The following is a 27915-nucleotide window of genomic DNA, read 5'->3' as shown; positions in this document are numbered from 1 at the left end:
TCTTCAGTGTAAACGGAAGTGACCAGTGCCTAAGAACAGTTTCCACGTTAGCGTTTTTATTATTGTTATTTAGACATTTATTATTACCCTGGAACTCAAAATATGTCTCATTTAACTGCTCAGCATCATATTCTCACTCCAGGTAGTGTTTAATTCGCGTTGGAGACAGAATTTAGTTGATATATGTTATCTGTTTAACGTTTGCTAACAATGGCTAACTGTAACAGTAACGTTATGGTTTTTCACACTCAAATAGCCTCCATCATGGAGGTGTTAGCGAATTCAGCCGTGGCAGACATATGTAAACTCGTAGACGACGACTATGCAGTGTTTCGTTTGGAAATAACTCAAAGCCAGAAAGAAAACAGGGGATTGCGGAGGAAACTACAGCAACTGGAACTGAAGGTGGCACGGGAGCGCGCAGAGAGGACAACGCGAGAGCGCGTTCTCGCCAGTCCGAATAGTGTCAAGGTCCTCGACAGATACAGAGGAATGACAAGAGGTACATTTAGCAGATGGCCAAGGCTGCGGAACCTGTCGCCCTGTTACAATATGCGCATGTGTTGAGATGTGTTACCCAGATATGGGTCTTGGTCAGTTTTTGGTTAGTAGTATGCAATTTTTATTTTACCAGGACGGTAATTTAAGAGCAAATTATTTTTGCACTAAGACACAATATAAAATTCCAACCAGATTCTTGATTTACTGTTTTTCCTATTGTCAAACACAATTAAAAGAATGTGATGCATGGAACATAATAAATAAATAGTATATCAATAAGTAAGGAGTAGTATTACCTTACATCCAAGACCGATTACCGAACTGGCAACTGCCCTGGGCGCCCCCAATCCCCCCCATTTTTTTTTTAAAGATTGATGGCCTGTCATGACAAATACTGTCACTTACCAAAATGTGTCCATCTCTGCGCCACAATAGGATTCAATTAGTTGTTAGCGTCCGTTGCTGTATCAATGGTGTGATTAACTAATGCGTCCAATTTTGGAGATCATTACAGCCAAAACCGGTATGTAAACAAAGCTGATTTCCCGTGACAATTATGCTGCTAAAACTAGTTTCTACGATTCAAAATAGCAACAACAACAAAAAACGTGGAAACTGCACATTAACTTAGCTTTCAGATCACCAAGTGAGCGCCTATGCAGCTAGTGTCAATTCATTCATGTGCAATTCAGTTCATACACTGGCTCATCTGGCTGGCATGTTTTTATTTTGAGCTTCCCTCGTCTTGTCTTGTATTAAAAGTATGCTTTCATTAGTCATATTATTATTGTTATTCTTTTCCTGTCTCCCTTCCTCCACCACATGTCATAGCTCAGTACTACAGTAGTGCACTTGTGGTTGAATATAATACAGGACATAACAAACAGCTGAATAATGTTGAACTCACAAATACCAAAAAGGGATTTACAACAATGAATGAACCTAATTGATTAATTAAATGAACAACTTGTGAAAACCAACCTGTCAGTAATTAAGATTGAAAAATGTAAAAGGTTTCTATTTTTGTGGACCAGATGTGTCGTGAACTTCTTTATTTGATCTAATAGACCCACGTGGCAGTTATAGACTGAAATATATGGGTATAGGCTAACATCGAAACATAAACAATAAAACACCATTTAGTTGAGAAAACAAAGGTATGAATGAGAAGTAAAGTACATCATATGAGAAGAGGGAGATCCTCAGAGTTTGCAGAAATAGAGTATGGGTGATTTTTTGTTGTTGCTCTCTCTCTATTCTGGCATGTGGGATAGAAAGGAGGTGGGTGCTATGGGTGGTTCTGCCCGTCACTTACCCTCGACAGGCAGCCAGTGACCAAAGGGGGACTTGAAGAAGGAGATTGCAAAATCCAGAAACACAGCTGCTCTCTTCACTCTTTATTGAGTTTGCAGTGGTAGTGTATGTAGCGCATCTGTGTATCTCACTGTGCCCAGGATGAAATGGCAAGCACAAGTTCTTTGCAGATTAGATTAACCAACATGACAATAACAGTAGCTGTAGATAATGTAATGAAAAGTGGGATCTTGGAGGGTGGTTCCCACTACTGCGTGTGGTCACGTCATATCACTGAGTCTGCGTTCGCAAGTATATGCATTATGTACATAAACACATGCATTCACTCACTCATTTATCCGGAGATGACTGCATTACTCTTGATGTTGCATGTTACAAAATGTAACCTGGACTTAAATTGAATCAACATAAGAGCATGAGTAAATGTGTAGAAAAAAGAGGGAAGGGAAGCGCTGCTGGGATACTGTAGTATATAGATATGGAAACAAACAGGCAGTCTTGTTTTACTTCTCTTAAAAGCTCAATACTTTTTGAGAAGTAGCCATTATTTACTATTTTACATCTGGGGTTGCTGTACATAACTTTAACCCATTGTATAAGAGATTCACCGAAATAAAGTAATCCAGGCATTTATATATAAATTCTAGTCGTGCTTTATCAAACGCCTTTTCAAAATTTGCTATGAAGACCAGGCCTGATATCTTTGATGTTTCATAATGTTCAATTGTTTCAAGTAATTGTCGTATATTATCTCCAATATATCGTCCATGTAAAAAAAACATGTCTGATCAGGATGAACAATATCTGGTAAAATATTTTTTATTCTATGTGCAATGCATTTCGGCAGGATTTTCATGTAAGAGGCCTCCGGTTTTTTAAATGGACTGGATCTTTATACTTATCACCTGGGTCCTGTTTTAGTAGTAATAAAATCAGACCTTGTTGAGTACCTGAAAGTCTACACTTTTTATAGGATGAATTAAAACACGCTAATAATGGATCTTTGAGTACATCAAAAAGGTCTGATGTACCTCTACTTGTATACCATCAAGCCCTGGTGTTTTTCCAGATTGAAAATATTTAATTTCCTTAAACAGTTCCTCCTTTGTACATTGGCCTTTACACAGGTCTTTCTGTAAATGTGTTCATTTTACATTATTATTAGGAAAGAAATCCTTATAGTTAACATCATTCAGTGGAAATGGAGGAGACTGAAAATAAAACATATGTTTCAAATATTTTGCTTCCTCTTTCAAAATATCATTTGGTGAATCATGGATGACTCCATCATTTGTAATGAGTTTCTGTAAATTCTTTTTTGTAGCATTTCTATGTTGAAGATTCAAGAAAACGTTTGTGCATTTTTCACAATTTTCCATCCAATTCACTTTATTTTTTATAATACATTACTCTTGATTGTTCTTGAATAAGTACCTCCAATTCTTTTTGTTTTTCCTCTAACCTATTTTGTACCTCTATAATACAGTTTCCATTACCATCTACCTGCGCTGTTATTTCCACTATTTCCTTATTATTCTAATCTCTTTTGAGCTAAACTGCTTTTGATTTGTATTGTATTGAATGGCCTCCAAAGGTACATTTAAAAGTGACCCATACAATAAGGGGATCTTCTGTTGTGCAGAAAAAAAGTCAATTATGAATTATTTTCTCGTAGTTAATTAAGAATAAATTGTCTTCCAATAGGCTTTGATTACATTTCCAATATCCCCGTCCACGTGGAAATTCTGTAAGAGTTATATGGAGGCCAATTAGATGGTGGTTCGATCGCATTCTGTCTCCTTTTAATACTTTTTAAAACTTTTGATGCCAGGATGAATGAGATCAGGAAATAATCCAGACGGCTAGCTTGATTAAACCTCCTCTGTGTATATCTCACAAGGTCAGGGTTTTTCATCCTCCATATATCCACTAGTTCTAATTTAGCCATGATATTTGTGATCTCATTAAGTGCTTGAGGGTGATAGTTTGTAGTGCGATTTCCTTTACATTGACGTACTTAAAACCGTATTATAATCTCCCACCATAATAATAGATTCATTCGTAGTTTGTGAGCTCAATAGATTATTATATATATTTTCGATGAACTGTGGATCACCATTATTTGGCCCATATACATTAATTAGCCATATCTGTTTTTGGTCCAGTAGCATATTTAAAATAATCCATCTTCCCCGAGGATCTGTTTGCCCAGTGTGAACAATCGGATTACATTTTTTATTAATTAGTATAATCACCCCTTTTGCGTTTCTTTGCCCATGACGAAAATATTTCTCCCTCCCAGTCTCATCTATATTTGTAGTGAGTTTCCTGTAAACAATATATATTATATTCTTTCTCTTTTAGACAGGTAGAAATGTATCTTCTTTTTTTATGATCTGCTCAGCCATTGCAATTGTAATTGGCTATACTTGTTTGTAAACATACCATTCAAAAGCACCAGGTTGATTAAGTGTCCATATAGCTGTACCATAATATTTGCACTGTTAAGCATACTGTAGCTGCAACTTTGTAAACCTCCAATTGTCCTCATATTTCACCCACTAAAACCTCCCCCATATCTAGGCCCAAGACCATCAGACCATCTCCCTGACTTAGGATGCACCTTTGCATCCTAAGGCAAATCCTTGGCCACCAATTGGCGTAGGCCAGAGGGAAATATGGGCAGTCCCATGAAAACAATTCAGTACTGCCACCCTTCACTAACACATTCAAAGCACCGTAGGTCTATTGCATATCTATGAGGGTGCTTTTTAAGAGAACTAACCAAATAATATGGAAAGCCATAAAAAAAATATAAATAACAATAATAGATCATATTAATAGAAATATTAACAGTGCAATAGTATACATTTATGCACATATTTAGAAAGTCCTAGCAACGCTATAAGCATGTCAGCCCCACCTGCTCAGATTTTAGGATCCAATTGTTTGATATACAGTATCAGTCAAAAGTTTTGACACTACTCATTCCAGGGTTTTTCTTTATTTTTGGCTATTTTCTACATTGTAGAATAATAGTGAAGACATCAAAACTATGAAATAACACATATGGAATCATGTAGTATCGAAAAAAGTGTTAAACAAATCCAAATATATTTTAGATTCTTCAAAGTAGCCACCCTTTGCCTTGATGACAGCTCTGCACACTCTTGGCATTCTCTCAACCAGCTTCACCTGAAATGCTTTTCCAACATTCTTGAAGGAATTCCCACATATTCTGAGCACTTGTTGGTTGCTTTTCCTTCACTCTGCGGTCCAACTCATCCCAAACCATCTCAATTGGGTAGAAGTCGGGTGATTGTGGAAGCCAGGTCAATCTGATGCAGCACTCCATCACTCTCCTTCTTGGTCAAATAGCCCTTACACAGCCTGGAGGTGTGTTGGGTCATTGTCCTGTTGAAAAACAAATGATAATCCCACTAAGCGCAGACCAGATGGGATGGCGTATCGCTGCAGAATGCTATGGTAGCCATGCTGGTTAAGTGGTGGATTTGGTGTTGAAATTAGCAGAAAACAACCCCATACCTACTGTAAAATATGGTGTTGGATCTTTGATGTTATGGGGCTATTTTGCTTCCACTGGTCCTGGTCCTTAGTCCAAAACCCTGTTGCCTCTGCCAGGAGGCTGAAACTTGGTGGCAAGTGGATCATCCAGCACTCATCAAAATCCACAAATAAATGGTTAGTTGACCACAAAATAAAAAATTTGCAATGACCATCTCAGTCTCTGGATTTGAAACACATTGAAAACCTGTGGTTTGAATTGAAGTTGGCAGTCCATAAGCGCAGACAAAGGATATCAAGGATCTGGAAGGATTCTGTATGTAGGAATGGTGTAAGATTCCTCCCAATGTGTTCTCCAACTCAAGCATTTTAGAAAAAGAATCGGTGCCATTAAGGTATTGAAAGTACTTCAAAATGGGTGTAAAACAAAATATTGTTCTCTGAGCAATTGTATTAGTATAATATAATATAATTTCCCCAATTTTTTTTGCATACAATGTTGCTCAGTATTTGAATGATTTATTTTGCTCATCTTTATCAAGGGTGTCAATAATTTCAGAGCCCACTGTAGGTGCCCCAGATCCCCAGATGTGGTTGTCCAGCCCTGATAACATTGTTGCCAATTGTAGACGGTGTCAATAGTGTACAATATATCATTGAGCATTGACAGTGGTACTTAACTTAAGCACCCTCTTTCCCCCAATCACTCTCTTAGGTGAAGGACATCTCACTGGAGGCCACAGGAGCTTTGTGAAGCCAGCTGGACAAAATACATGGAGAGATGACCAACCAATCACTGTTGATGAGGAGACTGGAACCTCAACCCAGCATGTTATTGTGATAGAGGTTAGTGTCATAGTGTAACGTAAACAAATTACAGTACATTAAATGTGGTCTGTTTATTTCAGAAAGGCTCCCCTCAGCTATTTACTTGCTTCCATGTACATCCTTATTTATCTGCCTTAGGGGAGCTTGTGAGACTTTGTTATCCAATTCATCTCATGTACCGATAATAACCTCCTCTCGTCTTGTGTCAGTCTACAGATGCAGAGACTGCAGGTCCTGGAGGATCGTCTCTGGTCAAGGAGAAGAGGATTGAAGGAGAGGAGGACCCACGACACAGCAGAGACATCCAGACTGGAGCAGCGGCTGGAGTGGCGCCCCCTGTAGCCACGGAGGACATCGCCACAGCGCCGCAGCCCAGGACCCAACGCTGCATCACGGAGGTCAGTGGAACGCCGAACGCCGTCCTCAAGTCAGAGACAGACACAAAGACTTTAACTGTAACACGCAGGCTCTTACACACAGGATCTGACCACAGATCAGCCCCAGAGAGACTAGAGCTGGAGTATCTGCGCTGTCCTCCTGCTTCCAGCTCAGAGTATTTACTTTACGGTAACCCGAGCCCTAGGATGGTTCATTCCCATCGGGACTCGGGTGACGTGTTAGATACTGGCAATGATCCGTTTTGTTCTTACGCTACAGAGATGGACCCTGGCAACATGCCCTTGGGTTTAGAGACACAGACTGATCTGTCTAGAGGGGACTGGAAACGGTATAGTAGTAGTGTATACTCTGAAGGGTTCCTAGATAAGAAAGGGGAGGGTCTGGTCATAGATGAGGTGACTGTGAAAGTGGAGGACGACACTCCTCTGACATGGAATATAGACGAGACTCACTTAGGAGAAGGACACTCACAGGGCAGAGATTTCTTAGTTTACATGGACAGTTTAGAGAAAAATGTAAATGTCGCCACCCAGTCCCATTTACACAGGCTCAGGGATCGGGAACCATTGTCCACGTCGATGGAGCCTTCCAATTCACACAGCCGTGTCCTTTTCAATCAGTTATTGAACTCAAAGGACCAAAGGGCCAAGGCTCGAGGAGGGGGAGCAACATCAGGTGATAGTAAAGAAAAATGGTTCCTCTGCATGTTCTGTAACAAAGGCTTCAGCAGCTCCCAGAAGGTGGAGATCCACCAGAGGGTCCACACAGGAGAGAAATCCTTCAGCTGTACCCAGTGTCACATGCATTTCGCCCATGCTAGCAGCCTAAAGAGGCACCAAAGGGTCCATACAGGGGTGAAACCATTCAGCTGTACTCAGTGTCACATGCGTTTCGCCCAGACTGGTGACCTGAAGAGGCACCAGAGGGTCCACACAGGAGAGAAGCCCTACAGCTGCCCCCAGTGTGAGAAGAGATTCTCCCACCAGCACCATCTGAAGATGCACCTGAAGGTCCACACGGGAGAGAGGCCATTGAGAGAGTAACTAACTAAGGATACACCAGCAGAAAAAACACTCCACTATAACATAGAAAGTAACCATTCCACTCGATAGCTTCTGACTTTTACATCAAACCCTGCATTAGACAACGATACATTTTCAATGTTGTCAACAGAAAGATCTACAGATGCATTTTGAATAACAAGAGTAACAGATTTCAGTGTAGAATTTTTCTGGGTAGAAATTGCACCAGACATTGTGATATATAAAGGCATATATGAGCCTAAAAAGTCTGTTACATATTGTGTTTGTACTGTGTAGGCCAGGGATTCTCAACTGGGGGGGTCGCACAAATATCTAGTAGTAAAGCGAATCCTGAAGAGAGTACCGAACCACTGCTTCCTACACAGGGAGGCATTGGCAGCGAAGGATATGGTGTCTGAGCTCCACGCCACTCTCCAGGATGTGATCAAGTGTGTCAACAATATCAAAAATAAAAGGTGTTTCCAGTCCTTCTGCAGGGATATGGGGAGCAAGCACCAGCAGGTGCTTTATCATGCAGAGGTCCGCTGGCTTCCAGTGGTAAAGTGTTGGGTCGCTTTTATGAGCTTCGAGCTGAGATTGCTGTGTCTCTTTAGGAAAACAAGTAATCTCTGCACAAACATTTCGATTGGAAGGAATGGCTCACACAGTTTGCCTACCTGGCAGATAGTTTTGATCATCTGAATTCGCTCAAATTGTCAATGCAAGGGAGGGGGCACAATTGATTTGAACAGAGGGACAAAGTGGATGCCTTCAATATGAAGCTTACCGTTTGGTCAAATCATGTTTCTAACAGGAGTATTGACATGTTTCCCAATGCTGATTTAGAGATTCAGAATCTGATCAACAAAGCGCTCGGCGACACACTGAAAAAAAACGTTAAACAGCATCTTGTCAAGCTGCCGGGAAAGTTTTGCGACTACTTCCCGGAGGAGAATAAGAGACAAGACAACAAACTGAATACAAATAAAAATAAATATTAAAAAAAACATTTAACCTTTATTTTTAACTAGGCAAGTCAGTTAAGAACAAATTCTTATTTACAATGATGGCCTACCCTGGCCAAACCAGGATGACGCTGGGCCAATTGTGCACCGCCCTATGGGACTCCCAATCACAGCCTGGACAGCCAGCATGACCTCCGAGTTGCCCTGTCAACCATTACCCCAAACTTCAATAAACTTATCAAACTGAAGAAACACCCCCAGCTTTCCCACTGATACGCCACACACCCGCACACACACACAATAAATAAACAGGTTAATGAGTTATTGTTCACTAGGGTAATTATTATTGTTAATTAATTCTGACATTCATATTACATGTTATTGAACTGGTAAAAAAAGTATACCTTTAATTAGAGGTCGACCTATTATGATTTTTCAACGCCGATACCGATTATTGGAGGACCAAAAAAGCCGATGCCGATTTTTTAAATTTTATTTGTAATAATGACAGCTACAACAATACTGAATTAACACTTATTTTAACTTAATATAATACATCAATAAAATCAATTTAGCCTCAAGTAAATAATGAAACATGTTCAATTTGGTTTAAATAATGGAAAAACAAAGTGTTGGAGAAGAAAGTAAAAGTGCAATATGTGCTATGTAAGAAAGCTAACATTTCAGTTCCTTGCTCAGAACATGAGAACATATGAAAGCTGGTGGTTCCTTTCAACATGAGTCTTCAATATTCCCAGGTAAGAAGTTTTAGGTTGTAGTTAATATAGGAATTATAGGACTATTTCCCTCTATACCATTTGTATTTCATTAACCTTTGACTATTGGATGTTCTTATATGCACTTTAGTATTGCCAGTGTAACAGTATAGCTTCCGTCCCTCTCCTCACTCCTTCCTGGGCTCGAACCAGCAACACAACGACAACAGCCACCATCGAAGCACCGTTACCCATGCAGAGCAAGGGGAACAACTACTAGAAGGCTCAGAGCAAGTGACGTTTGAAATGCTATTAGCGCGCGCTAACTAGCTAGCCATTTCACTTCGGTTACACCAGCCTCATCTCGGGAGTTGATAGGCTTGAAGTCATAAACAGCGCAATGCTTGACGCACAACGAAGAGCTGCTGGCAAAAGGCACGAAAGTGCTGATTGAATGAATGTTTACTTGCCTGCTTCTGCCTACCACCGCTCAGTCAGATACTTGTATTGCTTGTATGCTCAGTCAGATTATATGCAACGCAGGACACGCTAGATAATATCTAGTAATATCATCAACCACGTGTAGTTAACTAGTGATTTTGATTGATTGTTTTTTTATAAGATAAGTTTAATGCTAGCTAGCAACTTACCTTGGCTTACTGCATTCGCGTACAGGCAGTCTCCTTGTGGAGTGCAATGAGAGAGAGGCAGGTCGTTATTGCGTTGGACTAGTTAACTGTAAGGTTGCAAGATTGAATCCCCCGAGCTGACAAGGGGAAAATCTGTCGTTCTGCCCCTGAACAAGGCAGTTAACCCACCGTTCCTAGGCCGTCATTGAAAATAAGAATGTGTTCTTAACTGACTTGCCTAGTTAAATAAAGGTATAAAAAAAAAATCTGCGCCCAAAAATACAGATTTCAGATTGTTATGAAAACTTGAAATCGGCCCTAATTAATCGACCATTACGATGAATCGGTCGACCTCTACCTTTCATCAAACTTTAAGGTTGTGAAACTATTCACATGGTAATTGATGATTAAGAATTCCTAATGATTGCTGTTTTTTCTATTTTAAAAACCGGCATGTGTTGCTGTTCATTAACATTATTGGACTGGTGTTAATGTCATGTTCTGAGTCGGATAATGTATTACACCCCACTCCTGAACTGGTCTCCTAATTAAAATGGCTTATTCTCTTGAATTTACAATAAATGTTTTCTCAGTTAATATGGCTGTCTAATTACTTTCTTTAATACCACAATAGTAGCCTGTTGAGACAGTCTATTTTGCAAGTGAAGCCAGCCCAAGAAAGCAAGTGGCAATACAACATTACAGAATGTAATCATCAACAGTCCATAATATTGGGTTGCGACTCAATTGTCATTGTAAAATTTTGGTCCCCAGGTAAAACCAGTTGAGAACCACTGGTGTAGGCTATAATGAAATAGGCATTTGTGAACATCATACTTTCATTCCACTACAGAATTTTTTCTCTAGAGACACTTTTAATGAGAAAATGTATGCAGTTTATCAAGTTTATTTAGATTTTTTGTTGAGACCTGTATGTGTGGTTATCATATGGTGTATTTAAAACTTGTTCACTTTTAATAAACACAAAATGTGACTTTTCATTTTAAGACTTATATTGTCACTCTCTTTAATATACCTCACATCTGATCTCACCCTATTCTGCATATACCCAGCAGCGCTTTATAACCAATATACACTTAACTATAAATAAATATACCCCCACACTAACAAACACCTACTGTACACAAAATATTTGTTAACAAAAGTAGTGCACTGGGCCTTTAATAGTTCTGTATTAGTGGAAGGATTTTATATTTGTCCAGGACCCCCACCCCCCTTTGGTGAAAACAATTGCAGCACCCTCCCCCAGGTTTTACTGATGATGACTTTTGTACGTATTTTTACCCACAACATCATATTTATGTCCACCATAATGGGTTTAACAACAATTCAGTAATCCTGTAACTACAGTGTAGGACTCAATAATCTGTATCATCTGTCTCTTCCAGGAGGAGGAGGCTCCAAAGGTGCTGCTGGTCAAGGAGGAGGGGTATGAGGAGGGTCTGGGGAACTCTGAGGGGAACATGGTCATGGAGGATAACCAGACTTCACCTCCTCTTGAACCCACAGAGGAACTAGCTGAGCAGCACAGGACCGCACACAATTTTACTGAGGTGAGCCCACTGAACTACTGTCTGAATGGTATTATGGGGGTGCCACAGGGTTCAATTCTCGGGCTGACTCTTTTCTCTGTATATATAAATTATGTCTCTCTTACTGCTGGTGATTCTCTGATCCACCTCTACGCAGACGACACCATTGTGTATACTTCTGCCCCTTCTTTGGACACTGTGTTAACAAACCTCCAGACGAGCTTCAATGCCATACAACATTCCTTCCGTGGCCTCCAACTGCTCTTAAATGGTAGTAAAATTAAATTCATACTCTTCAACCGATTGCTGCCCTCACCCGCCCGCCTGACTAGTATCACTACTCTGGACGGTACTGACGTAGAATATGTGGACAACTACAAATACCTAGGTGCCTGGTTAGACTGTAAACTCTCCTTCCAGACTCACATTAAGCATCTCCAATCCAAAATTATTTCTAGAATCGGCTTCCTATTTCGCAACAAAGCCTCCTTCACTCATGCTGCTAAACATACCCTTGTAAAACGGACTATCCTACCGATCCTTGACTTCGGCGATGTCATTTGCAAAATAGTCTCCAACACTCTACTCAGCAAATTGGATGTAGTCTATCACAGTGCCATCTGTTTTGTCACCAAAGCCCCATATACTACCCACCACTGCGACCTGTGTGCTCTCGTTGGCTGGGCCTCGCTTAATATTCGTCGCCAAACCCACTGGCTCCAGGTCATCTATAAGTCTTTGCTAGGTAAAGCCCCGCCTTATCTCAGCTCAATGGTCACCATAGCAATACCCATCCGTAGCACACGCTCCAGCAGGTATATTTCACTGGTCATCCCCAAAGCCAATTCCTCCTTTGGCCGCCTTTCCTTCCACTTCTCTGCTGCCAATGACTGGAACGAATGGCAAAAATCACTGAAGCTGGAGACTTATTTCTCCCTCACTAACTTTAAGCATCAGCTGTCAGAGCAGCTTACCGATCACTGCACCTGTACACAGCCCATCTGTAAATAGCCCACCCAACTACCTCATTCCCCAAATTGTTATTTATTTTTGCTATTTTTGCACCCCAGTATCTCTACTTGCACATCATCATCTGCACATCTATCACTCCAGTGTTATTGCTAAATTGTAATTATTTTGCCACTATGGCCTATTTATTGCCTTACCTCCATAATCTTACTACATTTGCACACACTATAAACATTTTTCTATTAGTTTTTTTTCTATTGTGTTATTGACTGTACTTTTGTTTATTCCATGTGTAACTCTGTGTTGTTGTTTTTGTTGCACTGCTTTGCTTTATCTTGACCAGGTCTCAGTTGTAAATGAGAACTTGTTCTCAACTAAATAAAAGTGAAATAAAAATGTAAAAATTAGGTCAGGTCCCATACCAAAAAGCCTCTCAGATTAGGAGTGTTGATCTAGGATCAGTTTTGCCTTTTAGATCATAATGAATAAGATTATATGGAAAGATCCTAGATCATTACTCCTATTCTGAGGCTCTTTGTGGATCTGAGCCCAGGTCTTGATTGATTTAGTCAAAAAGGGCGACTGCACTTCCTGATTTGGCCTTGTTTTTCATCAATGCGCAATGCTAGCGGCCATGACTGAAGGCAACAAGAGTGGTTTTTAGTGAGTGTAGGGTTAGATGGTATGGTATTTATTGATTTATATATTATATAAACAGCCCTTTTTCAGGACCCTGTCTTTCAAAGATCAATCGTAAAAATCCAAATAACTTCACAGATCTTCATTGTAAAGGGTTTAAACACTGTTTCCCATGCTTGTTCAATGAACCATAAACAATTAATGAACATGCACCTGTGGAGTGGTCGTTAAGACACTAACAGCTTACAGACGGTAGGCAATTAAGGTAACAGTTATGAAAACTTAGGACACTAAAGATGCCTTTCTACTGACTCTGAAAAACACCAAAAGAAAGATGCCCAAGGTCCCTGCTCATCTGCGTGAACGTGCCTTAGACATGCTGCAAGGAGGCATGAGGACTGCAGATGTGGCCAGGGCAATAGATTGCAATGTCCGTACTGTGAGACGCCTAAGACAGCGCAACAGGGAGACAGGATGGACAGCTGATCGTCTTCGCAGTGGCAGACCACGTGTAACAAAACCTGCACAGGATCGGTACATCTGAAAATCACACCTGCGGGACAGGTACAGGATGGCAACAACAACTGCACCAAGTTACACCAGGAACGCACAATCCCTCCATCATTGCTCAGACTGTCCGCAATAGGCTGAGAGAGGCTAGACTGAGGGCTTGTAGGCCTGTTGTAAGCCAGGTCCTCACCAGACATCACCGGCAACAACGTTGTCTATGGGCACAATCCCACCGTTGCTGGACCAGACAGGACTGGCAAAAAGTGCTCTTCACTGACGAGTCGCGTTTTTCTCTCACCAGGGGTGATGGTCGGATTGGCATTTATCGTCAAAGGAATGAGCGTTACACCGAGGCCTGTACTCTGGAGTGGAATCGATTTGGAGGTGGAGGGTGGCCACTGCCTCAGCCTTCTGTAACAGCTCCTATTTTTTAAATATTTTTTTTATTTGACCTTTATTTGACTAGGCAAGTCAGTTAAGAACAAATTCTTATTTTCAATGACGGCCTAGGAACAGTGGGTTAACTGCCTGGGGGGGCTGGAGATCCTGGGTTCAAGTCCAGGCTCTATTGGGAGACCCATGGGGCGGCACACAATTGGGCCAGCGTCGTCTGGGTTAGGGGAGGTTTTTGGCCAACAGGGATGTCCTTGTCCCATCGCGCACTAGCGACTCTTGTGGAGGGCCGGGCGCAGTGCATGCTGACACAGTCGCCAGGTGTACGGTGTTTCCTCCTACACATTGGTGTGGCTGTCTTCCGGGTTAAGTGGGCATTGTGTCAAGAAGCAGTGCGGCTTGGTTGGATTGTGTTTTGGAGGATGTACGGCTCTTGACCTTCGCCTCTCCCGTGTAGACTGTAAATACCAATTGGATACCATGAAATTGGGGGTAAAAAAAAATAATATATATTTATATAATAAAAAAATGGCTCTAACTTCATTTGAAAATATCTACAAAAAAAATTACATTTCAAAAGATTAGATCAATTTACCACAAAATAATTTTGTTGAAATATCTCCAAAAGTTGTTCAGCAGGAACATTTGAAAGCCAGGGAAAATGTTGGGAAAATAATTTGGTGATATCTTGCGGTCTTTATGTGAATTACAAGGGGGTGGTCAGTTACCCCCAACTACATTTTATTGTATTTTTTAAAGAGCATCTTATGAACTGCACACACACCAAGAACCCTGTTGTTTTGACAAGTGGCAATAAATCACTGATATCAATTGGGGGGGAAATCAGGTTGTACACACTGTTGAAACTAACACAGCTAAAACAAACACTGGAGATATTTGTTAGATCCAGTGGTGACCCATCATTCAGGGCAGGTGGGGCTCTGTTTTGAGCCTCACATTTTTAGGAAATAATTTGGTCTATTTTCCCCTCTTAATTTCGCCTACTGTTCTGACTTGGTGCGGCACATGTAGCCTATAACTTGTTTTAGAGAAATGTAATCATCGAAAATTGTAAGAGCTTTCATTGTCTGCTTATATGCCCCATTTATTTATCCTACAGTTCTGACTTGGTGTACACAGAGAATACTGTAAGAAAGGCCCATGTTCTGAATTCTGTCGCTGTACATTTCAAAAGTGCTGAACAAATAGTTATATTGACTGCGTCCGTCCTAGCTCACTCGCTCATTAATGTCTTAATTGAAATTACGGAACGCCTTTTATCTGCTCGTCCCCTTATGCCATAGTTTGTACATCTCAATTGTCAGTAGAAACCACATTTGTTTAAGCAAGTCAGCCAAATCAGCTATGCCCCACCAAGATTTAAGATTTAATTTTCCATTTAAGATTTAATGGAAACTGTGTTTTTTTAAATAAATTATTGCTAAATAATTTTGAAGGTACGTGGGGGCATGTGATGTCAACATGTAGGCCTTACTATGAAGCACCACTCCACATTTAATTCTAAATGCCTACTGCCGGCTAAATCTATTTTTCAACTATAAAAATAATGTTTCTTTGCAGGATCTTTGTCCTGACTTTCAAGAATTGCTGAATTGCTTTTCTGGTCGGCTGAATGCAATTTTAACCGTCCAATTATTTGCAATGCAAGTTTCACCATGGCACTTACTGCAGCGATACTTTGCCAAATGATAATTATTAGAATATGGCAAATATGAGTAAATTCTTGCATTCTATTCATGCTGGCTTTCGTGAGCTACCTGAGACATGAAAGAGATAGGTGGGAGGGAATACAGGCTATCGCCAATTTATTAATGCACAATTTGCCTAAATGGGCAATGGAAACACTTCACCCACTACATTTATTGTCAACACTATTTAATTTTATAGGTATGACGTCATTTACTTCCATCCGTTTTAATTGACACAATGGAAACGCACCCTAGCAGGCAACTGTCGCATCTATTTTCAATGTACACTTTCTAAATGTCAACAAAATATCACAGGACAAGTTAATGGAAAGAAACATTGCTAGGTTGGCTGCTAGTTAAGTGATAATTTGACTGTCTAATCCATGTTAGATACCTACGGTATCATTCCCCTTTTATCTTTGGTATCATAGCCAGCCTGGCTCGCTAGCATTATCAAATCATTTTGTATAACCAAAAGTAGCTACTACCTCGTACCAGTTATCTACATAGCTAATTATTCACCAACACCAGTGGTTTGATGGTTGACATGCAGCAGATTTGACCGTGTCGGATGTAATCCATTCCTGGCCATATTGTTGAAATGCATTGGAAGTTTGCATCATCTTTATGAAAGGCCATTTTCACTCCTATTTGCCGTGCTTTGGACCCATATGTAGATTTGACAACAAATGTCCACATGGTAGCTGGAGCACAGCTGGGGGGCGTGTTGTCTCTGGGCATCATTGGCAAAAGTGGGCAAGTAAGTAATCCAAACCAACCCTCCAGTAAGTCGTGACGAACTCACTAACAAAACTCAATTTTGGACGATACTGACTTTATGACCAAAATTATCATATTTACACTTTGTAGTCAATTTTGACACTAGAATGACTGTCATATCGATGCCACATAGGCCTTTTAAAAACAGAGAAGTTAGTTCTAAGCTAAGGGGTTGACCTTCAAGTGTGGGACCATGCCTTTTAAATGATCAAACCATTAAAGAGTGTCAAGTAATCAAATCAACTAAGATGTTTGCATATTATCAAATCAATTAATATCTTTGTATAGTACTCATTGAAATCCCTCATTGCTCAATCAGAAGATGCTCCATAGCAGGGTGCTCATATCAGATGTATTGATCCAACATCCTCTCACTCTGTATCTCTTACAGTCAGTAGACATGGAGGATGGGAAGACTGATCTGCTGCTAGTCAAAGAGGAGACAATAGAAGACGGACCAGAGAGCATTGACCTGCTGAGTGGACTAAAGATGGGGGAGCAAGGTAAGGTTGACATACAGTGCATTCAGAAAGTACTCAGACTCCTTCACGTTTTCCACATTTTGTTACGTTACAGCCTTATATTAAAATTGATTTTTTTTAAATCATCAATCAATACACAATACCCCATAATGACAAAGCAAAAACACATTTAGACATTTTTGCAAATGTATAAAAAATAATAAAATAGCTCACATTTATGTAAGTATTCAGACCCTTTACTCTGTACTTTGTTGAAGCACCTTTGGCAGCGATTACAGTCTTCTTGGGTATGACACTAAAAGCTTGGCACACCTGTATTTGGGTAGTTTCTTCCGTTCTTCTCTGCAGATCCTCTCAAGCTCTTCCAGGTTGGATGGGGAGCCTCACTGCACAGCTATTTTCAGGTCTCTCTAGAGACGTTAGATTGGGTTCAAGTCCGGGCTCTGGCTGGGCCATTCAAGGACATTCAGAGACTTTTCCCGAAGCCACTCTTGCTTTGTCTTAGCTGTGTGCTTAGGGTCGATGTCCTGTTTGAAGGTAAACCTTCGCCCAAGTCTGAGGTCCTGGGCGCTCTGGAGCAGGTTTTCATCAAGGATCTCTGTACTTTTCTCCGTTCATTTTTCCCTCGATCCTGACTAGTCTCCCAGTCCATGCCACTGAAAAACATCCCACAGCATGATGCTGCCACCATGCTTCACCGTAGGGATGGTATTAGCCAGGTGATGAGCGGTGCCTAGTTTCCTTCAGACGTGACACTTGCATTCAGGCCAAATCGTTCAATCTTGGTTTCATCAAACCAGAGAATCTTGTTTCTCATGGTTAGAGTCCTTTAGGTGCCTTTTGGCAAACTGCAAACGGGCTGTCATGTGCCTTTTACTGAGGAATGGCTTCCGTCTGGCCACTCTACCATAAAGGCCTGATTGGAGGAGTGCTGCAGAGATGGTTGTCCTTCTGGAAGATTCTCCCATCTCCACAGAGGAACTCTAGAGCTCTGTCAGAGTAACCATCGGGTTCTTGGTCACCTCCCTGACCAAGGCCCTTCTTCCCCGATTGCTCAGTTTGACCAGGTGGCCAGCTCTAGGAAGAGTCTTGGTGGTTCCAAACTTTTTCCATTTAAGAATGATGGAGGCCACTGTGTCCTTGAAGACCTTCAATTCTGCAGACATTTTTTTGTACCCTTCTCCAGATCTGTGCCTCGACACAATCCTGTCTCGGAGCTCTATGGACAATTCCTTCGACCTTTTGGCTTGGTTTTTGCTCTGACATGCACTGTCAACTGTGGGACCTTATATAGACAGGTGTGTGCCTTTCCAAATCATGTTCAATCAACTGAATTTACCACAGGTGGACTCCAATCAAGTTGTAGAAACATCTCAGGATGATCAATGGGAACAGGATGCACCTGAGCTCAATTTCAAGTCTCATAGCAAAGGGTCTGAATACTTAAAAAAAAAAAAAATTAATACATTTGCAAGAATTTATAAAAAACTGTTTTTGCTTTGTCATTATGGGGTATTGTATGTAGATTGATGAGGGAACATTTTTATTTAATATATTTTAGAATACGGCTGTAACGTAACAAAATGTGGGAAAAGTGAAGGGGTCTGAATACTTTCCAAATGCACTGTACATTTAGCCTACATACAGTAATAGATCTTCAATGGGAATAGTGATACACCTGGCTTTTATTTTTTCTTAATTTATCAAATGAAATCAATACAACTTATCTTTACATTCAAAAACACACATTATAATGTATGATTTAAAAAATCTTCATATGTAGAGATGTTAGTAAAGTCTATTTTGTAACCTCTTCCTGCAGGTAGTTGGCTGGAGGCTAACAGAGAAGACTGGGCAGCCATCTTGGATTCCCAGAATCAGGCCGGTGCAGCCAGGGACCCGGGGGACAACATCACAGAGCAGGCCAGGACCAGAGGCAACATAGTGGAGGTCAGTGGATGGGACAGCATCCTCAACTCTGAGCTGGGGAACAACACTGTTAACCAGAAACAGACAGTCAAACACAAAACAACATCCAATCTTAGTTAGGGGTGGGCATTTGTCTGGCTCGGAGGGGGAGAGAGAGAAAGTAGCCAAACCTGACTCGCTCTGGTTAGACAAACTTGTTGCTGCCATAGGTTATCTATCATACTATCTGGTAGTGCCAATCTTGACTCCATCAAATTGTTTGTAAAAAACTAGCTAAATACAGCAGTCAGCTAAGTAGCAAGGCCAATTAAAGCTATTTTGCTATGCTCCTCGTACAACTCTAGTCATATGAAACAGCCTACCTGTTGGATGATCAGTGTAGCCTACTTCTCATTTAGCCAACGTAATTCTGTAATTTTTCTTACATTTTGCATCGATTAAACATCTCCCTCTCAATGTAGCGCCACTTTGGTTGATTACAATAGCAACAAGCTACACCTGTGAAACGTGTGTAGGCTACCGGTGCGTCTTTTTTATGGGGCGCACTTATAAAAAATATATAATAATGTATATAATGGTCTATCCTTGTAGGCTATGTAGAAACGTCACAAAGATAATTGTATTTCATTTTCATTGTTAAAATATACGTTTAAAAAAATTCTCTCAGAAATGAATACTTTCCCATGTAATCGAATATTAATGTCTGTTGATATTGAAATATTCTAATAACGTGCCCATCCCTAATATTAGTCTTCATGGCAAACAGACTGGCTGAGACCTGGGCGAGGCGTAGATTTGGTCTGAGGGGACAGGAAGGTGTCTGTATGTGGCTAGAGAGAATGGACACAGACTCCGTCCTAGTTGTGATTCAGAGAGACTGATCGCGCCTCAGGTTAACCCCCTAACACAGTGGTATTCAAAGTTGGGGTCACAACTGAAGTGGGGTTGCCAATATTAGTTTTTTAATTCATTTTCTGTATTTGTTTTTTGAAAAAATGAACAGTACAGTTTATTGTATGGGACAATATATACACATTTTTGAGAAAGGTAATTAGAAAAATACAATTTTAATGAGTAAATGTGTTTTTAATTTGAATTTTGATAAGATATGAAAATGTAATGATTTTGACATTATTTGTTGATGTAAAAATATACCGATTTTAAGGTTGTGTCATTATATTTGGGGTGGGGTCACAAGTAATGATTGCGAAAAAGAAATCCTTCAGCCTGCCGTCTATAAGATGTATCAACTGGAATATGGACCCTGCGATAACACCGACACTCCCTGGCCTTCATCCTCCTCACACTCTCCTTATGTTAAACCAGACCTCAGACAATGCCCGTTTCTCAACACTAAACGGCTACACAAGCTCATTGACAAATGACAGGAGAAACTGAATCAGTAAAGGGGGAGGCATAAAAAAGAAGCGCTTCCCGTGTTCGTTCTGTGAGAAAGATTTCAGTTTCCCCAAACAGTTGGAGACCCATCCGAGGATGCACACGGAAGACAAATGATTCTGCTGCCATCTGTTTCTGGACAGTTTCTCTGACTCGTCCAACCTGAAGATGCACTAGCGGGTTGTTAGTGGAATTTTAAATTCCTGTATGTTTTGTAGCCAAAACCAAATTCGCACTCTTTCTATTTCATTAATGATTTGTAAGTTCATTAATTATGCATGAAGTAGATCGAGACCAGTCTTAAAAGCCAGGTAACAGCGTTTAATTCAAGAGAGTACTCCCACATACACATATTTCCACAGGTTATAAACTGAAAATGACGTCAGCGTTTTCTAAACGTTCACCAGTAGAGGCCTTCTAGCTCTCGAGCCTTCGCTCTACGCCTGAAGTCAAGGTCAGTCAGTATAAATCAGCATTCTAGACAGTCTGGAGATAGGCCGTTCCTGCCACCTGGAGATTGTACAAATGAATGAACTAAGGAACAGACCTTCATTGTTACTAAACTCCTGACTACATTATATACAATTGGGAATGGGAGCAAGAGAGAAAATTCATATGTACAGTACATTATAGCATTTGGACTAGTCAGTTCTGATTGGAATGTATACATAATTAGTCATTTCAACCATAATTTCCTCTAACACGGGTCCACATGGGAGAAATCTTACAGCTGCCCCCAGTGTGAGAAGAGGTTCTCGTGAGAAGAGGTTCTCCCACCAGCACCAACTGAAGATGCACCTGAAGGTCCACACGGGAGAGAGGCCGTTCTCCTGTATGCACTGCGGGAAGAGGTTCTCAGAGAGGAGTTACCTCGGGATACACCAACATAAAATGCACACGGCCCATGTATAGAGTATAGTGACATGTAATGTAGTACTAGTTAGTTAGTAGTTCATTCTGTTGGTTTTGGATATAGAGCCCCACAGTGGAGTTGTCATAATACCCATAGAACCTCGTGGTCAAATAGGAAAATGGTTTCAATCAATTCCACCATTCATTTTTCCCATAGGGGAGTTTAAAAACACTTACGATAAGGTCTGTATTTCGTGTAGCCTTACTCTGGCGTGACATTTTGATAACCATGTATCATGACTTGCCCTGTTGGCTGAGGATCATAGAGCCAGATCTCCCCCTCTCCCACACCAGTTTTATGACCGGTCGTAAATACTGTGTAGAAACTCTGCCATTGGGTTTGGCAGGATTGAGGGGAAAGAAACCTCTTTGTTACACAGAGATTTCTCCCGCCAAAACGGTGACATCAAAAGGTTGAATAATGAAACAATATTTCTATAATCCAAAACTGTTGGAATGGTCTGTGGGTACTTAAAGAACAATCTTGTCGAATTCATTACTAATTGGTGATGTAACTAAGGACAGTAGAACACAATTTGTGAGAAAATGTAATGTGATGTTCTCCTTCTAAATGAGAGAATTGTTTTTCATATGAAGTCTTAACCAAGTCAGTGGCCACGCCCAGGTGAGCACAGACATTACAACAAAAAGAGGGAATGCCCCCTTTTCCCCAAGTGCTTAAATAGGACTCGTGACAAAATGTACATTAGTCAAGAAAACAGGGACGGGGGTCCCCACGTTGAAATGGCTACCACTCTATAGACCAGTTATGTGCAGTTCCAGCCTAATACGTTACAAATGGTTAAGAAATCTACAAAACTAAAGACTACACATTCACAGTCTGCAGCTGTATATGTAAAATAGTCTAAGAAACTTGACCGAAGACGAGAGGAGAACATTTCCCTATCGAACGACCATTGGTACGTCTGACGTAACCATTATAACAGACACTTCAAGAACAAAGCGAACAAGCTACGACTACAAAGGACATGGTGACCTCTGGTGGACAATCAGAGACTTACACAACCAGAGACTTGGTCGACTGACTCTCCAGAAAATGGACCGGCGATTTCAACAGGGAGACAACAAAGCCATACAATCGTAAATATGTATATTGCAATTATTTTCCAATCAATCAATCAAATGTATTTATAAAGCCCTTTTTACATCAGCCAATGTCGCAAAGTGCTATACAGAAACCCAGCCTAAAACTCCAAACAGCAAGCAATGCAGATGTAGAAGCACGGTGGCTAGAAAAAACTCCAGAGAAAGGCAGGAACCTAGAGAAGAACAATGATCTGAGGGGTGGCCAGTCCTCTTCTGGCTGTGCCGGGTGGAGATTATAACAGTACATGCCCAAGATGTTAAAACGTTCATAGATGACCAGCAGGGTCAAATAATAATAATCACAGTGGTTGTAGAGGGTGCAACAGGTCAGCACCTCAGGAGTAGAGTTAGAGTTAGTTCGGAGTTAGAGACAGCAGGTGCGGTAGAGAGAGAGTCGAAAACAGCAGGTCTGGGACAAGGTAGCACGTCCGGTGAACAGGTCAGGGTTCCATGGCCGCAGGCAGAACAGTTGAAACTGGAGCAGCAGCAGGTGGAATGGGGACAGCAAGGAGTCATCAGTCCAGGTAGTCCTGAGGCATGGTTCTAGGGCTTAGGTCCTCCGAGAGAAGAGAGAGAGAAAGAGAGAGAGTTAGAGGGAGCATTCTTAAATTCACACAGGACACCGAATAAGACAGGTGTCCTCCAGATATAACAGACTGATCCTAGCCCCCCGACACATAAACTACTGCAGCATAAATACTGGAGGCTGAGACAGGAAGGGTCGGGAGACACTGTGGCCCCGTCCGACGACACCCCCGGACAGGGCCAAACAGGCAGGATATAACCCCACACTACTAGAGGTATATCTTCAAACCACCAACTTACTACCCTGAGATAAGGCTGAGTATAACCCACGAAGACCTCCCCCACGGCACAAACCCGAGGGGGGCACCAAACCTGGACAGGAAGATAACGTCAGTGACTCAACCCACTGAAGTGACGCACCTCTCCTAGGGACTGTATGGAAGAGCACCAGTAAACCAGTGACTCAGGCCCTGTAATAGGGTTAGAGGCAGAAAATCCCAGTGGAAAGAGGGGAACCGGCCAGGCAGAGACAGCAAGGGTGGTTCGTCGCTCTAGTGCCTTTCCATTCACCTTCACACCCCTGGGCCAGACTACACTCAATCATAGGACCCACTGAAGAGATGAGTCTTCAATAAAGACGTAAAGGTTGAGACGGAATCTGCGTCTCTCACATGGATAGGCAGACCATTCCATAAAAATGAAGCTCTATAAGAGAAAGCCCTGCCTCCAGCTGTTTGCTTAGAAATTCTAGGGACAATAAGGAGGCCTGCATCTTGTGAGCATAGCGTACGTGTAGGTATGTTCGGCAGGACCAAATCGGAAAGATAGGTAGGAGCAAGCCCATGTAATGCTTTGTAGGTTAGCAGTAAAACCTTGAAATCCGCCAACAGGAAGCCAGTGTAGAGAGGCTAGCACTGGAGTAATATGATCAAATTTTTTGGTTCTAGTCAAGATTCTAGCAGCTGTGTTTAGCACTAACTGAGGTTTATGTTGTGCTTTATCCGGGTAGACGGAAAATAGAGCATTGCAGTAGTCTAACCTAGAAGTGACAAAAACATGGATACATTTATCTGCAACATTTTTGGACAGAAAGTTTCTGATTTTTGCAATGTTACATAGATGGAGAAAAAAAACTGTCTTTAAACAGTCTTGATATGTTCGTCAAAAGAGAGATCAGGGTCCAGAGTAACACCGAGGTCCTTCACAGTTTTATTTGAGACAACTGTACAACCATCAAGGTTAATTGTCAGATCCAACAGAAGATCTCTTTGTTTCTTGGGACCTAGAACTAGCATCTCAGTTTTGTCCGAGTTTAAAAGTAAAAAATGTGCCGCCATCCACTTCCTTATGTATTAAACACAGGCTTCCAGGGTGGGCAATTTTGGGCCTTCACCATGTTTCATTGAAATGTACAGCTGTGTATCGTCCGCATAGCAGTGAAAGTTAACAGTATGTTTCCGAATGACATCACCAAGAGGTAAAATATATAAGGAAAACAATAGTGGTCCTAATATGTAACCTTGAGGAGCACTGAAATTTACAGTTGATTTGTCAGAGGACAAACCATCCACAGAGACCAACTGATATCTTTCCAACAGATAAGCTTTAAACCCAGCCAGAACTTGGTCTGACGCCATTAAAAGGTAATTTACCACAGTCTCAGTGCTATGATGGGTCTAAAACCAGACATTTTGTATACATTGTTTATCTTCAGGAAGGCAGTGAGTTGCTGTGCCGCAGCTTTTTTTTTAAAATTTATTTATTGAGAGGAATGGAAGATTCGATATAGGCCGATTTATTAAAAAAAATATTTTCTGGGTCAAGGTTTTGCTTTTTGAAGAGAGGCTTTATTACTGCCACTTTTAGTGAGTTTGGTTCACATTCGGTGGATAGGGAGGCGTTTATTATGTTCAACATAGGAGGGCAAGGCACAGGAAGCAGCTCTTTCAGTAGTTTAGTTGGAATAGAGTCAGTGGCCTTTCATCTGCAAAGTATTAGCATTTCCATGAGCATAGTTATCAGCTGTACGTACGATAGTGAAGTCCTTTGTCTTTTCTCCTGCTCTTTCTTACATGCCCCTCCCTTTTCACTAATGTACTTGTCCTCTTGTTCAGTTGTGCACCGGGGCCTCCCACTCTTTCTATTCTGGTTAGAGCCCGTTTGTGCTGTTCTGTGAAGGGACTAGTACACAGCGTTGTACGAGATCTTAAGTTTCTTGGCAATTTATCGCATGGAATAACCTTCATTTCTCAGAACAAGAATAGACTGAAGAGTTTCAGAAGAAAGTTCTTTGTTTCTGGCAATTTTGAGCCTGTAATCAAACCCACAAATGCTGATGCTCCAGATACTCAACTAGCCTAAAGTAGGCCAGTTTTATTGCTTCTTTAATCAGGACAACAGTTTTCAGTTGTGCTAACATAATTGAAAAAGTGTTTTCTAATGATCAATTAGCCTTTTAAAATGATAAACTTATGTAGATATTCCATAAAAAATCTGCCGTTTCCAGCTACAATAGTCATTAACAACATTAACAATGTCTACACTATAATTTCTGATCAATTTGATTTATTTTAATGGACAAAAATGTAGCTTTTCTTTCAAAAACAAGGACAAGTGACCCCAAACTTTTGAACGGTAGTGTATATCTTTAAGAGTTCATTCGGAAAACGGTAACTCGTTAAATAAACTTTTTCCGTGGTGCCCCATGATAGCTTGTGAGTTAATTGTTACAGGATTAATTTAATCATCATAATAATTAAACATAGTTAATCGATTTGATAAAACAATCGTCATAACATTAATGACACATGTAAATATTTGTATGTAGTAGAGAACTGGACGAGGTGAACTGAGGAAACCTTGGTGTGGTGTGATGGTGTCTGTAAAATTGCTTTACTGATGAAAAGTGACAACCTTTGATGCTGGTGTTTTATAATGAGGAAATGATAGTAACTTAATGTTTACTTGACAAAGTAGTCAAGCTGTGTGTAATGTAATGTTCAACCTTTTCCAAAGTATTCTAAAATTCATTTTATCAAAGCGAGGGTATCAGATTTACAGAAGATATAGTGTTACCATAGTTGGAAGTTATTCTGCCTGACACACGTATCGTTTTGTGCAATAAAAGTACTGTTCTTCACGTTATGTGAATGTATGACCATTTTGTTGAAATGAAATACATTTACTCTGTACTGACTTTGTATCATTGCAAGGGCTGAATTTCCCTTATCCCAGTCGAACCAAAACATACTTCATTCTTGAATCAACACATTTGGATTTAAAAAAATAATAAACACCAATGGCTCCAGATTGTTAGGTACATGAATCACAGTGTTAGAGATGGGCTTGACTGTGGTTAACATTTTATAATGTAATGTTTTGTGTGTACAGCAAAGAGTTTCTTATATAAACCTTTATTCTCTTCTGTACAATTTGTGTTTACAGTCTGCAGTCCACGAGGACCTGCTGATATCCGGTGTTGCTGGCGGGAGAGACTGGACCTCTGAGGCGGTCGGTCACAAAACTTGGCTCCGGATCAGGACCCTGGATCAGGAGCCGTCACTTTTCCATTCCGAGTCAGAAACAGAACCGAACAATGAGGGACAGAGACTCCACCACAACCACCACACAGAACACAACCAGTGGACAGGTGGACTAAACAACCTCAGTCCTGGTGGTCATCAGATAGACAGAGGCTCCAGTCATGGATCCAGTCTGCAGCCCAGACCCTTCTCTTCACAGTCTCAGTGCAGGGATGAAGCAGGGCCTGGAGCTGATAGAGACAGAGATAGACCCTCCTGTTCCTATGATACAAACACCACAGTATCCATGATGAACAGAGCAGGTCACCCTGGGCTTCAGCCTTCACAGAGATTGGTGGGAGACCCCCCCCGTGAGAGTCTAACAGGAGGTCTGTCTTCTCCTTCAGGATCTTGTCTAATGCCTGGCGAATGGGTTCACAGAGGGCCTGGACCTGGGTCTAGCCTTCCTCAATTACCTCATGGTTACCCCACCAATACAGACAGGGTCAGGATGGGCATCCATCACAAGAGGTACCTAGCCTATAACACAGCACACAACAACAACGCCCAAACAACAATGGCTAGAGGTCAAGGAGGGAGCTTAAAGACTAACCACCTGAGGGTGGTGGCTCCTGCTTCTGCCTCGTCTGGTGTCATTGGGTCACATCGTGGGAGGCCATGTATTAGGACGGACGCCGACAAGCCATACGCCTGCCCCACATGTGGGAAGCGCTTCGCTAGGGCAGACTATTTGAGGGAGCACCAGGCCGTTCACACCAAGGACAAGCCCTTCAAGTGCAAACTATGTTACAAGAGCTTCTCCTTCCTGACTAACCTTATCAGACATAGGAGTGTCCACAACCGGGAGAAATTGTAGCAGTGTGGCCCGAGATGTACACGGGATATCCGGGAACAATTCTTAAGTTGACATATAGTTGTGAAGTGTTTTGGGGTAAGAGGCTAATTAACCGCATACCCTTCATTAACCCTTTGTTAACTTGTCATTTGAAACAGGCTTGTAAATACCTGTTTTTAGAGAGACAGTGAACCTGGGCTAGAACAAAGACAGTTTAATATTTACCTTACTGAGGTGATATAGATGGAATAAAGTCATTCTAATATTTTCTACTGTATTCTTGCTGTATTCACACTGTTCTTTCTAAACACGTCTGCCCTCCACATGATAGATACTGACTTTGGGAGATTTGATGTGTAATGTAATAAACAGTACCATAATTCAAAGAGCAGCATGCATACCTTTTTCATTTAAGCTCACCCGTTCAGCTATGATGCCAACCAATAAGATAAGGTCTCTATTGTAGAACAATTTCCACGTTTGTGTTTATTGTTGTTATTTAGACATTAAAGTCCTGGAACTCAAAATATGCCAAATTTAACTGCACACCATCACATACTTACTGCAGTAGTCTTTAATTTGCATTGGAGACAGGACTTGGTTGATAGATGTTATCTGGATAACCCTAGCTAGCTGCTAATTTTAGCTAATGTGGCTATCTGTATGGTTTTTCACACTCAAATAGCCTCCATCATGGAGGTGCTAGCGAATGCAGCCGTGGCAGACATCTTTA

At 41.1% G+C, this 27915-nt stretch overlaps 1 protein-coding gene across 1 annotated transcript; it reads left to right on the top strand.

Annotated features, from left to right (window-relative positions):
* Positions 1-27573, top strand: LOC116374608 (uncharacterized). Its single transcript, XM_031828117.1, has 7 exons — positions 1-502; positions 6056-6186; positions 6378-6566; positions 11309-11473; positions 16844-16955; positions 18757-18884; positions 26250-27573. The coding sequence occupies exons 1-7, from the start codon at positions 211-213 to the stop codon at positions 27201-27203; spliced, it is 1971 nt and encodes a 656-aa protein (XP_031683977.1). The 5' UTR covers positions 1-210; the 3' UTR covers positions 27204-27573.
* The last annotated feature ends 342 nt before the right edge of the window (positions 27574-27915 follow it).

This window comes from Oncorhynchus kisutch, linkage group LG7, assembly GCF_002021735.2.
Source record: "Oncorhynchus kisutch isolate 150728-3 linkage group LG7, Okis_V2, whole genome shotgun sequence".
In the NCBI taxonomy this organism is placed as follows: domain Eukaryota; kingdom Metazoa; phylum Chordata; class Actinopteri; order Salmoniformes; family Salmonidae; genus Oncorhynchus; species Oncorhynchus kisutch.
This window is presented reverse-complemented; position numbering and strand designations above follow the sequence as displayed.